Source organism: Mus caroli, chromosome 6 (assembly GCF_900094665.2).
Source record: "Mus caroli chromosome 6, CAROLI_EIJ_v1.1, whole genome shotgun sequence".
In the NCBI taxonomy this organism is placed as follows: domain Eukaryota; kingdom Metazoa; phylum Chordata; class Mammalia; order Rodentia; family Muridae; genus Mus; species Mus caroli.
Genome location: NC_034575.1, coordinates 79932115 through 79944904, shown reverse-complemented (window position 1 = coordinate 79944904; position 12790 = coordinate 79932115). Strand labels below are relative to the sequence as shown.

Here is a 12790-nt window from a genome sequence, read left to right as displayed (position 1 = left end):
TGAAACCCTACCAACTGAGAGCTGGAGATGGGAGAGTTGACAGTTCAAAGGCCAGCCTGAGCTATGAGACCCTCCCTTCCTGAAAACGACAAACAAAAAGTTAAAGAGGCATGTTGGCACTCGGAGCTTGCCTGTGTCAGCCACTAGGTGGTGCTCTCTCAGACGATTGCCTGCGGTGTCGCAAGTACAGTCAGGGCTTAGCGGTTGCTTTAGTCCCCAAGCAAAAGTGCAGACCTGTATTGCAAAAGACCTCAGCCTAGAGGGAGAGTTAGGGCTGAAGGTGACCATTTAAAGGCACCTGGGATTCCAGATTATGCGGCTTCCTAGTGTGTGACCTGAGAGAAGGTAATCTTTCTCTCCCAGAAAATTAGGATCCAGGGCTGCGCGGAGTCAGGCTCGAGCCAGGATTGGTCCCAATCAATCTGGACTCTGTGTAGGCGCTCCGTACCGGGTGCAGCGCGATTTTGATCCTCCGAGCCGGTTAGCGGCGCTCGCGGGCTTGGCGGGGGCGCAGGGGCCGCGGCGCTCCGCCCTGCTCCTCTCGGCGTCCTCTGGGCGGGGACAGCACGGCGGCGGCCGCTCAGTGTCGCGGGAGCCGGACCGCGCAGGCCCGTCCCGGCGGCCCGGGGGGCGCCATGTGGTTCATGTACGTGCTAAGCTGGCTGTCGCTGTTCATCCAGGTGGCATTCATCACTCTGGCCGTCGGTGAGAGCGCTGACCCGGGCCACGCGCGCCCCGATTCCCCGAGCCGCCAACCGCTGCTGCTCTTTGCAGCTGGGCGCTCACGACCCCGAGCTGGTCCTACTGGACCTCCGCGGAACCTTCCGGTGGGGATGCTTGGTTCCCGAGACGCATCCTTGCTCTCGGAGCTCTGGGCTCCCTACTCAGCCTGTCCCCTCCAGCTGGGACGGGGGAAGGCCCCTGTCTGTCTCACCCGGCTGTGTGCTAATGTACAGCACCCGGCCTGTAAACTAAGTGTTCTGCAGGTGTTGATTGACGAGTGGAGTTTAAGGTTCCCGGAACAGAGGTTAACTTTATGCTGTGCGGTCAAATCCAATCTTTCTACAGTTGTCTTGGCAAAGTTCTATCTACTTGTGCAGATGAGAAGGACATCCCAGGGGTGCTTTGGCTTGTTCCCGACTTCCTGGAGTCTGAGGAGGGTTGGTGGGGGACTAGAGGATAAGCAGGCTGGTGGGAGTGTCCCTGGCTGATCTCTTCCTGTTTGTCCCCCTCCCCCTGGGACCCCCCTCTCCTACCCAGCGGCTGGACTGTACTACCTTGCAGAGCTGATAGAAGAGTACACGGTGGCCACCAGCCGAATCATCAAATACATGATCTGGGTAAGTGGCCGCTTTTCCCTGGAGTAGTCACCCAGGGCTTGCTTGCCCTACATCAGAAACAGGAAGTGGGGGCTGTTTGAGCTGGGGCTGTTTTGGTGCTGAGAACCCAGGATCTGAGGGCGTCCCACTTGCTTCCCTGCCCTACAATCTGTGCTCCTGGGTCCAGATCACCCCTGGCCCTCCAGCCTCAGGTGGACAACCACAACCTACTGCCATTCCTTAAGGTGACAGTGCAGATAATTCATTGACAGGTATTCATGGCTTCGCTTTCATGTGGCTGTCTCACAGTGTCCACTGTCTCTAGCACCAGGTCCCCAATCCCAGCCCAGGCTTAGAACTTATAGGGACAGTAAGGACAGTTTGTACTGCTTAGCTGTTGCCCTCTCTCCACTCAGTGTGACTTGTCCTAAGGGAGAATGCCTGGCCCTTTCTCTTCCCTCATGGGAGATTTCTTTTCCTGAAGACTTGGTCCCTGTCCCTGTCAGAGAGGCTGTGAGGAAGAATGAGGTGCGGGGGGGGGGGGGGATGGATACCTTTGGACAGAAAAGTTCACCTTTCAGTCGCCTAGAATCTGCAGCTACTTTCACTCTCAACGTAGCCTGGGGTTGTAGTTTGTGGTAAAGACAGGGCTACAGCCAGCTCATTGGCTCAGTCTGTGGGTGTGGTTGGTATAGCAATTAGACCTTTCATCGCTGACAACTGAAGCCTTTCTCCGACTGCCTGCTGGATTCCATCACTGGGTTACGTAATTGGTTCAGAAGATCATGCTTAGCATTCAAGGAAGCTATGAAAGGAGGCATGGGGGTACAGGCATGCATGCAGTCTTCGGTAAGATCCTCAGCTCCAGCTCCAAAACCAGTGCTAACAGTAAAGACGAGAGCAGGCAAAGTGAGTGTGCGCTCTGTCGTCACGTTGGGTATGTGTTTGGTGGAGTGATGTATAAAATGTTTTTTTTTTTTTCCTTACTTTGGATCACCATCCAAAATGTTTTAGAAGTGACCTTCAGAGAGACCACCTTTTTGAAAGCTGAGTGTGGTTTCTGTGAACCAAGAAAACCAAAGTGCATTTGTAACAGCGCTGTGCAGAGCAGGCAGGGACTGACAGTCCTGGAGGCCTAAAGGTCCCCTGAGCCAGCGCCTCTGCCTGTTTCAGTTCTCCACAGCAGTACTGATTGGCCTCTACGTCTTTGAGCGTTTCCCCACCAGCATGATTGGCGTGGGCCTTTTCACCAACCTCGTCTACTTTGGCCTTCTCCAGACCTTCCCCTTCATCATGCTGACATCACCTAACTTCATCCTGTCATGCGGTGAGAGGGGGCAAGCAGGGAGGACTTGATGTGACTAGATGTGGGCACTCTGTCCCAGACACTGACCTGATACTGGGGAGGGGAGCGCCTGAGCGGCGGCTGAGGTCCTGCAGGAGGCCACACTGCTGCTCGTTCCTGAGGACCCTAGAGCCTGTCCCTGCCTAGTCCTCATGAGGGGAAGGGCTCCAGCCAGGAGGACCTTGCCAAAGAGTCAAGTTAGATGGAGGGTTTGGGAAAGAAGAGCAGCACGCTATTTCCTGTCCCTGGAAAGTCACTTCTCATCCCGGAGTGACTGTTTAGACCCAGCTGATTGATGCGGTGGTCACAGATGCACACAGATGTTTGTGAGAAAGGTTTTAGAAAGTGGTTGGCCACAGGCACTGCTGTTTTGCCTTGCTGTAGACTGAGTCGAGATGGCAGGTGGTGTGGGGTGTGTTTTAGAGTTAGGTTTCTGAGTCTAGGAGAAATCTGAATGTTAGCCGTAGAAGGGCCGATTGTTAGAGTTTGGGGCATGTCGATGTCAGGTATAATTTTAACCTCAGAACCTGTTTAGTGGGAGTTTGATCAGTGCCAAGCCCCCTGTAGCTCTCCCAGCAAGCAGCTCTGGCCACCAGAAGGCTCCTCTGGCTTCCTATGTCCCTCCCTTCTCCTGCCCTTTGGATGCCTGGGCAAGTTTTTCTGAGGTACCTTGTCGGCACCAGGTGTCATCTATGTCTTAGCATCCCTTAGCCTTGTGCAAGACACGGCAGAGTGCTGTCTTCATGGTAAAGGGCAGAAACGAGACATGTAGTTGTGACATAGGTATGGGGACACTGTTTCTGGGGCCTGCCCTTCATTCTGCTGTGGAGGCACGACGGGCTTTGGACCTCTGAGCAGCTGTCCCCTTACTTGCTCTGTGTCATGAACGTGTGCACACTAGGGAAGAGTGTATGGGGCACAGCAGGATAGGTTGGTGTGTCTTCCCCCATCCTAGCTTTCTAAGGAACCCTGAGAGTATCTGGTCTCTATCTGAGGCCTTCTCCCTGCTGGGCAGCATGAAGCACATTCCACTGAGGTGTGTGTTCTGCCTACTCATGATCTCGTCTCCAACCTGGCTCTTGGGAGAGCAATGGCCCGATCGTGGATTATTTGTAACACAAAGCAAACCTTGTTTTTATAACATGCCGGAATGTTCCAGTCTACCTTCTGATTCTGTTGCTGCTGCCGTCCACAGTGAGGAAGTTGGAGCTGAGCACCCGTTCTTAACAGATGGGGACTGGGGTCTAGGTAGTGCCCTTGGCCCAGAGCCATGCTGTGGGTTGGTGTAGAGTCAAGACTGAGACCCGGGGCTCCAGTTTTGGGGCCTTCTGGATTTGGTGAGCACACTGTGACCGGACTCTCCATCCCCACAGGGCTAGTGGTGGTGAATCATTACCTGGCATTTCAGTTTTTTGCAGAAGAGTATTATCCTTTCTCAGAGGTAAGATGTACCCGGTGTCTAGCACATAGTCGTGGTGGCAGGGGTGGGGGTGTAAGGGACTTACATGATCCTCTTTGTGACTGTAGCTGTGATCCAAAACCGACTCCATTCAGGAACTATGTTATTTTTGTGTATATGAGTACACTGTTGCTCTCTTCAGACACACCAGAAGAGGGCATCGGATCCCATTACAGATGGTTGTGAGCCACCACGTGGTTGCTGGGACTCTTAACTCAGGACCTCTGGAAGAGTAGTCAGTGCTCTTAACTGCTGAGCCACCTCTCCAGCTCCTGTTTTTTGTTTTTATTTTCTTTTTTTAAGCAAATAAGTATAATAATAATTTTAGAAGGCAGGGTGTCTGAAGAACAGAGGGATCCCTTTGGCAAGGTGGGAGGACACTCCTCTCCCCCAGTGTGCCTTTTGGGTGCCTCAGTAGAGTCATCTTCAAGCCTAGAAGGGGCACCAGGCTGGCCTGTGTGAACCAGACCTCACAAGGACCCACCCCTAGCTCCAGCCCCATCAGAACCTCCCCAGGATTCCTCCCACTTGAAGTCCCCAAGAACAGTGTCCCTTTGGAGAGGGACTCCCCCAGCATCTGTGTCAGAGAGTCCTGCTTCCTGAGTGCTAGTCCCTGCAGGGATAGGGTGGGCCTTTGGGGGCACCCTGGGCTCTCCCTTCTCAGTCTCTCCTGTCACCAGGTCCTGGCCTACTTCACATTCTGCCTGTGGATAATCCCGTTTGCTTTCTTCGTGTCACTTTCGGCTGGGGAGAATGTCCTGCCCTCCACCATGCAGCCAGGCGGTGAGGAAGGGCGTCTTAGGTGGGGGGGGGGGGGTGGCTGGCGTCAGCCCTGTGAGAAAACACTAGGGCTTTGGGTGATGAGAACTCTGCACACATGTACACATGCATGCGCACGCATGCTCATCTCCCTGCCTGTGTTTCCACAGATGACGTGGTCTCCAATTACTTCACCAAAGGCAAGCGAGGCAAGCGCTTAGGCATCCTGGTTGTCTTCTCCTTCATCAAAGAGGCCATCCTACCCAGTCGGCAGAAGATATACTGACCCTTTGGGGAGGGCATGTGGGGGGCAAGACCAAGAGAGCCAGGCCCCTGGGACTCTGGGCTAATTGTGCCTGGGAGCCTGGAAGGTGTCTTCTGCCAGCCCAGGTCTCCCTCCCCTCTGTTCTGAAGCCTCGTTCCCCACCCTCCTCAGGAGGCTTGAATGCTGCCAGGGGCACCAGAGAGGGTAGCAGAGCCTGCTATGCCAGGAGGCTATGTCCCCAGCCCTCCCCTCCCCAGAGTTGGGTCTGGTTGGATGGGGCAGGCAGGGAAGCTAGTATGAAGCTGGGGAACTGACAGCAAGTTCTCAGGCAGGTGACCGTAGGGAGGAGCTGAGGGTCGGCACTTCCAGGAAAAGTGCATTTTGCTGTTGAAATGTGGGTCCTGTCCAATGCTGATTCCCTTTCGAATAAAGATTCTAGGTGGCACTGTTTGCCTTAACACCCCAGAAGTTCATCTTCTTCTCTGCCTGCTAACCTTCTGCCTAGACTGGGCTAGCCTGCTCTAGGGACTCCTCTTCTGGCTCTTGCCCTTCTGGAGGGATTCTCATGGCCCTAAGTGGGAAGGGAACAGGGATGAGAATGAGTGGGCAAAGGCAGTTTTTCTGAGGCTTCTCCTCCTCTCCGTGTCTCCTTCCCCAGACTGTGATAGTCCAGGGTGGGGGAGGGGTAGAAAGTCTGTGGCTGGGTTAGAGATGTAGACCATCTACAATACCCTATTTATGTCTTCCTTTGAGAAAAAGGAGAGATTTCTTGGTAAATTCTATATCAGGCTCGGTGAAAAAAAAAATAAACATTGGCTTCTAGGCAGCCTAAGCTGCCGCTCAGAGCACACAGGCCACACTCACCTGCGCTTCCGGCTCCTGGAGGGATGTAAGCTCTGTCTTCTAAGAAGGTGAGCCTCATCCCGGGCACAGACCAGCATCTGTTGACCTTGCACTCCAACTACATACAGTGCCTTGCAGGGGCTCAGCAGTATATGGAATGAAGTTCCCCTCCCTGTTGCCGAATCTCGTACCTCACAGTGAGTCTGGCAGGTGCCCAGATGGACAAGGCATGGGGAAGACTCCAGTTCCTCAGCATCTTCTTATGCATCCTGCATCTCATTGGCTCTTGCATTTCTGTTGCATCTTGGCCCGCTAGTCTCTGAATTTGTTTTGCAGCTACAGGTGAGATTGCCAGACCTGTTTTCTGCCACTTGAGTGGATGAAGGTATAGGACAGGGGCGGCTGCCTACCAGTGGGCTCAGGCTGGCCCAACTTGCTCTGCTCTCCACTTCTTTATCTTTGTTCATCCTGCCTACTGCTCAGACAGGGGCTTTCCCAAGCGAACCCAGGTCAACTCATCACAGGTCACCGGCTGGGTCTTGGGGTCGCTGGCACAGCTGATGGCCTGCTTCCTGGTTCACGTTTCTGAGCACTGGTGTGACTGTTGTCCCTTCACAGTTTCTGTTATAGAGGCTTCTTTCTCACCTTGTGCACACAGGGGCTCCTTTACTGTCTTGTGGATTGATCTCCTCAGGAAGCCCAGCTGTGCTGGTAGCTTAAGGGATGCTGTGGAAGAAGTCAGAGCCAATCTTCAGTCCCAGCTACTTCCTAGCTCAAGCACAGTTCTGCTGCCTTCTGGGCACAGAGACCATTTGAGCTTAGTGTCTGCTCTGTTTACCTGCTCTTTGCAGTGCCTCGTCCCTGGTCTCATGATGGCTCAGGAGCCAGGCAGAATATTGCTTTCTCTTTCTGCCTAAGTCTATCTGATCTATTCTTGGTATCTCTGTATTTGAGCCACCCTACTGTCATCTCTCACCTCATTTTGTTTTGACAGTTTCCTATGTTTCTTTATCCTCTCACCAGCTGGGTTTCTTTCTGAAATGCATGGTTGGCCAAATCTTTTTAGGCCCCCCAACTCTCCCCAGCTCTCCACTGCCCTCAGGATAAAGTCCAGACTCCTTAGAATGGTGTGTGAGGTTCCTGGGTCCCTACTGGCTTCACCACTTGTCATGGGCTCTGGGCCCCAGCCTCCTGTACACAGAGACTATGGCTCTAGCTGCTTTGATACTCTTCCTTCCACTTACTTTGGTAATTTGCCGCTTTTCTTCTTAGATTTTATTTCTTCCAAGGAGCTTTGAGTGTCCCCTCTCCTCCCCTAACCCCAGCTGCCACACAGATCTCTAGGCTCACTGGCCTGCGGCGTGGTCTCCTATGGTCTGTCTCCCCACTAGACTGGAAGCTCCTTGAGGGCAGGGAAAGCCCTTGGGTTTTTGTATTATCAACTACCTGATTTTGGCGCCTGGCCCATGGAAAGCACTCAATAAATGTTTTGTTTAAAGAGTGAGCTGTAGTGTGTGACCAGGGCACATCGGGGTCCAGGGCAGCTTCCTGGACAGGTTTCACATCAAAGTCACAAGTCTTCCTCTCTTGGCAGACGTGCTGCCCAGCTTCCTGGAACTGCAGCTTCATATACCCCCAGTGGGGCCATGAGCAAGAAGCATGGGCAGAGAAGCCTGCTCGGGATATCAGCTGTCCCCACTGCCAGGAAGGACACATGGCAGAATGCCTAGGAGTTTCCTGTCCTGGAAGCCTCGTCCCTGGCTGTGCTAGGGCAGGTTAAGGTACCTGAGGGCCAGGGGATTACTTTACATTGCTGTGTCCCAGGACATTACCAGCCCCCTGCTCTGAACCTTGTGCTCTGTCTAGATGTACACATCCCAGGGAGCTAGGCCATTTCTTCGTAGAGAAAAGGGAGAGGTAGGATGTGTGCTTTTGGGAAGAGGGATAGTTAGGGGTGGCTTCTGCCCTTGGGAACCAGAACCCTACCACATTTCTAACCACAATACGAATCTTAACACTTGCGCCTTCACCAGAGGCTTCAAGAACAACTTTATGTGAGAACTCACTTGGAGGGTGGGGCTACTCGAGTCCGGCAAGCTTCCAAGGAATCGAGGAAGGGTTTATCAAATGTCTCACGTAGGGTCATGGCCATTGTATTGGTACAGGTACCTCCCACATGCCGTTTCTCAAGTACTTTGAGTATGTCCCGTGGATACAAGCCCTGGGGCACTTTCATCCTGTAGGGTTGAGACCCTGGGTAAAGCACCCGGACCATCATCTCAAAAGGCAGCTGGGGTACAGGTGTCACCAACTGACGGTCCACTGTGCGCAGGCATGCACCCCCATGTTTATTTCGAGTCACCTCCAGGAATCTGCAGAAGTCATGTTCCTTATAGGGTTCTGGGTGCACACCCAGGCGTATATCCTGTGGGTGGCCAATGTTTGTGATAGGGGACCTGGCAGGGTTAGCACTATAGTTCCATAACTTGGGCCGACTGATGGTGGTCTGCTTGTAGATGGGCTTGGGTGGCACCACGGGTGAGGGCAAGTTTTTCAGCTGAGCTTCCACAGATGGATAATGGAGGCTTTCAGTTATTGGGCATCTTAAAGTGTTGGAGGCCAATGACCAAGGTCGGACACCAGCCTTTTGCTTGGAGTCGGCAGAGCCCAGGGTCTGGGCCTTGCTTTGGAGCCACTTTCTGAAATGAGCCTCTCTCAGAATTTGATGTTCTTTCTGCAACAATGAAGGGCACAAGGGCAGTGGCATTTATGGGCAGGAGACCCCGTGGCTAGCATCCTGGGAAACCTCAGGTCTACGTTCCCTGCTGCCTTATGTGAGCCTTGTTTGGATGGAGGAGGCATCTCCTTTTCTGACTGGGCTCCCAGGCTATGGAGGAGACAAAGACTTTCATAGGAGACCTCCAGCTTGAGGACAGACATAGGGACAACCTCAGCTTTGCAGAGAGAAGGTACCATTTCCCCAGAGGTAGCCCCAGCCTCAGTGGAAAGTCTTGCTCTCTGATTTGGACCCCAGAAAGGATGAAGGGCTGGCAGGCCTGGCATTGGATGGAAGTAATGGGGTTGCACAGGCTTCTGGGAGGTGACCTTGGGGAGAGAGAGTGCCTGGCTGCCAGACTGGGTGGTCGGGACTTAGCCAGAGTTCTATCTTCACCACTGCTCGCACTGAACTTCCACATGTGTGGAAATGTCCTTGTCCTATTATCTCTGTCTCACTCCCACACAGTTGCTAAGTAATCAGGTGCTTTGGAGATTGACCCAGCTGCAGAGGCAGGTTCTGATTAGATTAAGCCAGGAGTCCTAATTCCTTCAGCCTTGCCCAGTCCCAAGTCAGGCAGCAGCTGGCTTGCTTTTTATTCTAGCCAATGGAAGAGTAGTGGCTGTGTGCTCCCATTGAGGCCGACAGGAGATGCTGAGTGGAGGTCTGCTCGGGGGCTGCTGAGTAGGGTTAGGGTCAACAGAAAACCTGATAGCTGGAAGGGCGGGGTGACACAAAACCAGAAGAGCCAGGAGAGCTGGGTGACACAGACTAGAGAGGCACAGCTGGGACAACTGGAAGAGTACAACCATGGCAGGGCCCTGTAGCCTCTGTAGGATTCACTTAAGGATCCAAGTTCTTGAGCTGGGCTGTGGTGGCGTATGCTCCCAGCACTTGTGAGGCAGAGGCAGGTGGATCTTTGAGTTTGAGGCCAGCCTTGTCTACAGAGTGAGTTCCAGGACAGCCAGGGCTACACAGAGAAACCGTGTCTTAAAACAAAACAACAAACAAACAAACAATGACAAACAACAAAAACAAAGAATCCAAGCCTTAATTTTCCTGTTTTGTTTTAAGTGTTTTATGCTCCATGATTATATCTGCTAAACCCTTGCCCTGTCACTGGTCTGGACTCTTGCCAAACCTCTAGTCTGTCAGTCTACCCAACTTATACCTGATCCCCAAATCGACAGTGCTCCCGAGTGCCCCATGTATCCATCACAGTGATTCTGTCTGTGAGCCTGTCATTCCTTACTCCATATGGATAGATGCCTGTCAGTCTTCAAAGATACGTCTTTGGCACCCTCCTGGACCCTCCCCTCAGATGCATAACCTACCTCTCCCTAGCACCTAAGTTCCTTGAGTGGAGGACCACACTTTGCTGGCCTTTGGGACCTAGAAGGAGTCTAGTGTACAGTGAAGTTGGGGTATCTGTTAGGAGTTTTCTTTTAATGGGTAGGTACCCCAATGTTAGGAAGTGTCCAGTTCCATTCGAGATCCTCGTCCTAGAAGGTCAGTGTCTAACAAGGACTCTGAGTGCCCCATAATTCAGGCTGCACTTGCTTTCTGGCACAGAACAAGACCTTTGGCCTAAAGGGATGGCTTATAAGGGAGGATTTGGTGGGGAGCAGGGGTTTCTTCTGAGAGTGGAGTGTTCCAGTTGCTCCTCTCACCATGGCAAGAAGGCCCTAGTTTGGCAGCAGAACCCAGCCCGGGAGGAACTTCCCCTTACTTGGTATTCAGTCAGGTAGCGATGCTCCAGAATAGTCAGCTTCTCCCTCAAGGTCCTCAGCTTCTCCATCTCCTGGGCAAAGACCTTCTTATCATGTTTCCACATGACATCCTTCAAGAACCTGGCACCAAGGTGAGGGCGTGTCAGATTGTAGGAACTGGGCTTCCCTTGAGGTGAGGCTCTGTGGGCCAGTGGGGTGGGAGGAATTGCCAGGGCAGAGAAGAGCAAAGCACCCCATCTCCTTGCCCAGGGGCCCTTGGAGGGAGAAGAAAAAACTGTCTGATGGATTTGGATCCTGACTGAAGAACAGGGGAAGGCAAAGACAAAGAAGGGGGTGGGGACAGGCAAAGCTCATGCTGACAATATCCTACTTGGGGCCTCTTTCCCAGACTTTACTCAACTGACACCTGGCTTCCTCAAGCCACCCCAGGCTCAGCGTGGGGGTGGGGAGAAGGACCTTGCAGGAGGAAGTGGGAGCTGGTGTGGTTGTCACAGGCTCACCGGGCACAGGTACGGTGGTTCCAAAGTCTGCAGTAGTCGATGGGCTTGAAGCCCGTGGCATCTCGGGCATGCACATTGGCTCCACTCTGTACCAGCAGCTTAACACATCCCAGTAGGCCATTGCAGGAAGCCAGGTGCAGGGGTGTGGAGCCGTTGCATGTCTGCCTGTAGGGTGTACCAAAGGGAAGGGCGGAAGAGAAGGGTAAAGGCATTAGATAGGCAGGCAAGCCAACTTCCAGGCCCCACTCTGCCACCACCATGGAGGACCCTGTTCATACCCTACTATTCTTAGGGCTTCATGTTTCCCTTCTCTAAGGAGGAGGGACAGCCTCAATGAGCAGTACAAAGTATAGGATGTGTTTGAATAGGACAGCTAGGAACTACAGTGCCCTGGGTTGCTTCAGAGCCACCAATCTCAGTGACTTTTGGGACAAGGTCTCTTGTACTACAGGTTGATCTGGAATTTGCAATGTAGCCAAAGATGATCTTTTTTTATTTATTTATTTTTTTTTTTGGTTTTTCGAGACAGGGTTTCTCTGTGTAGTCGTGGCTGTCCTGGAACTCACTCTGTAGCCCAGGCTGGCCTCGAACTCAGAAATCCGCCTGCCTCTGCCTCCCAAGTGCTGGGATTAAAGGCGTGCGCCACCACGCCCGGCTCGCCAAAGATGATCTTGAATCCCCGGTTCCCACCCCCCTCCTACCGTCTCCATCTCCCGAGTGCTGGGTGTACAGATAGATATGAATTACCAAGTCTGGCTCCCCTGGGCTTTTGGCAAGGTTAGCTCACTTGGTCCACAAGCTGAAGTTCATTTTAATGTGTGTGATGTGTGTATGTGTGTATACATATTCACATGTGTGTATGTGGGGTGTGCATATGAATATATACACAACTGTGTGGAGGCCAGAAGTTGACAATGGGTATCTTCCTCTATCATCCTCCACCTTATATGCAGAGGCAGGGTCTCTCACTTGAACTCAGAGCACACTGAATCAGCTAATCTAAGCTCAGGGATTTCCTGTTTCTGACTCCCGTGGGCTAGAATACAAGAGGTCACCATGCCCAACTGGCATTGGATGCTGAGGATTTGAACTCAGTTCCTTGCACTTGCACAATGAGCGCTAATTTACCCACTGAGCTATCTCCCCAGTCCCTATAGGCTATAGTTAAATGTCACCTCCTGGGGCTGTGGATGCACTTCCTCTGATAGGCTGTTTGACTAGCCCTGGGCTCAATCCCCAGCACTGTATCAAACCAGGCATGACCTGGGGAGCAGAGGCATGAGACTCAGAAGTTCAAATCCTCCTTGGCTATCATAGGCAGTTTGAGGGTAGCCTGGATTACACAAGACACTTTTAAAAATGATGAAGAAAGAAGGAAAAACAACATTCTTAGAGGCCATTGCTTCTTATAAATAGATTCTACTCCGTGCTTTCACCTACCACCCATTGATCTCTTCAGAGCTCTCGGAATTGTGGTCAATCTTTCATTGATTAGCAAACTTTCCAGTTACTAGGAAATCAGTTCTGTGAGGACTGGGGTTGGTTCCCTGTGTTTATGGCTATGTTCCCAGCTTGGGTCTGGTGCTTGTTAGCGCATAGTGAATGCTTGGTAAGGACTCTGGGTGAACAAAGCAGGCTCTGGTATGCATTTTCCTTGCCACAAAAGTAAGGCTGGAGTGGTTAAGAGTCGGGCTCGCCGGGCGTGGTGGCGCACGCCTTTAATCCCAGCACTCGGGAGGCAGAGGCAGGCGGATTTCTGAGTTCGAGGCCAGCCTGGTCTACAAAGTGAGTTCC

At 52.6% G+C, this 12790-nt stretch overlaps 2 protein-coding genes across 2 annotated transcripts in view; one reads left to right on the top strand and one right to left on the bottom strand.

Annotated features, from left to right (window-relative positions):
- Nucleotides 1-546: 546 nt before the first annotated feature.
- Nucleotides 547-7494, top strand: Tex261 (testis expressed 261). Its single transcript, XM_021165430.2, has 6 exons — nucleotides 547-705; nucleotides 1261-1340; nucleotides 2493-2646; nucleotides 4038-4105; nucleotides 4804-4906; nucleotides 5053-7494. Exons 1-6 carry the CDS (start codon nucleotides 636-638, stop codon nucleotides 5166-5168), a joined length of 591 nt encoding a protein of 196 aa, XP_021021089.1. The 5' UTR covers nucleotides 547-635; the 3' UTR covers nucleotides 5169-7494.
- Nucleotides 7495-8010: 516 nt separating this feature from the next.
- Ankrd53 (ankyrin repeat domain 53) overlaps nucleotides 8011-12790 on the bottom strand; it is a 6574-nt gene continuing 1794 nt past the window's right edge. Inside the window, exons 4-6 of the mRNA XM_021165308.2 lie at nucleotides 10997-11161; nucleotides 10496-10616; nucleotides 8011-8724 (exon numbers count right to left, since the gene is read on the bottom strand). Of these exons, the coding sequence (XP_021020967.1) occupies nucleotides 8053-8724; nucleotides 10496-10616; nucleotides 10997-11161 (958 nt within the window). The 3' untranslated portion in view covers nucleotides 8011-8052. The remainder of the gene's footprint in view (nucleotides 8725-10495; nucleotides 10617-10996; nucleotides 11162-12790) is intronic.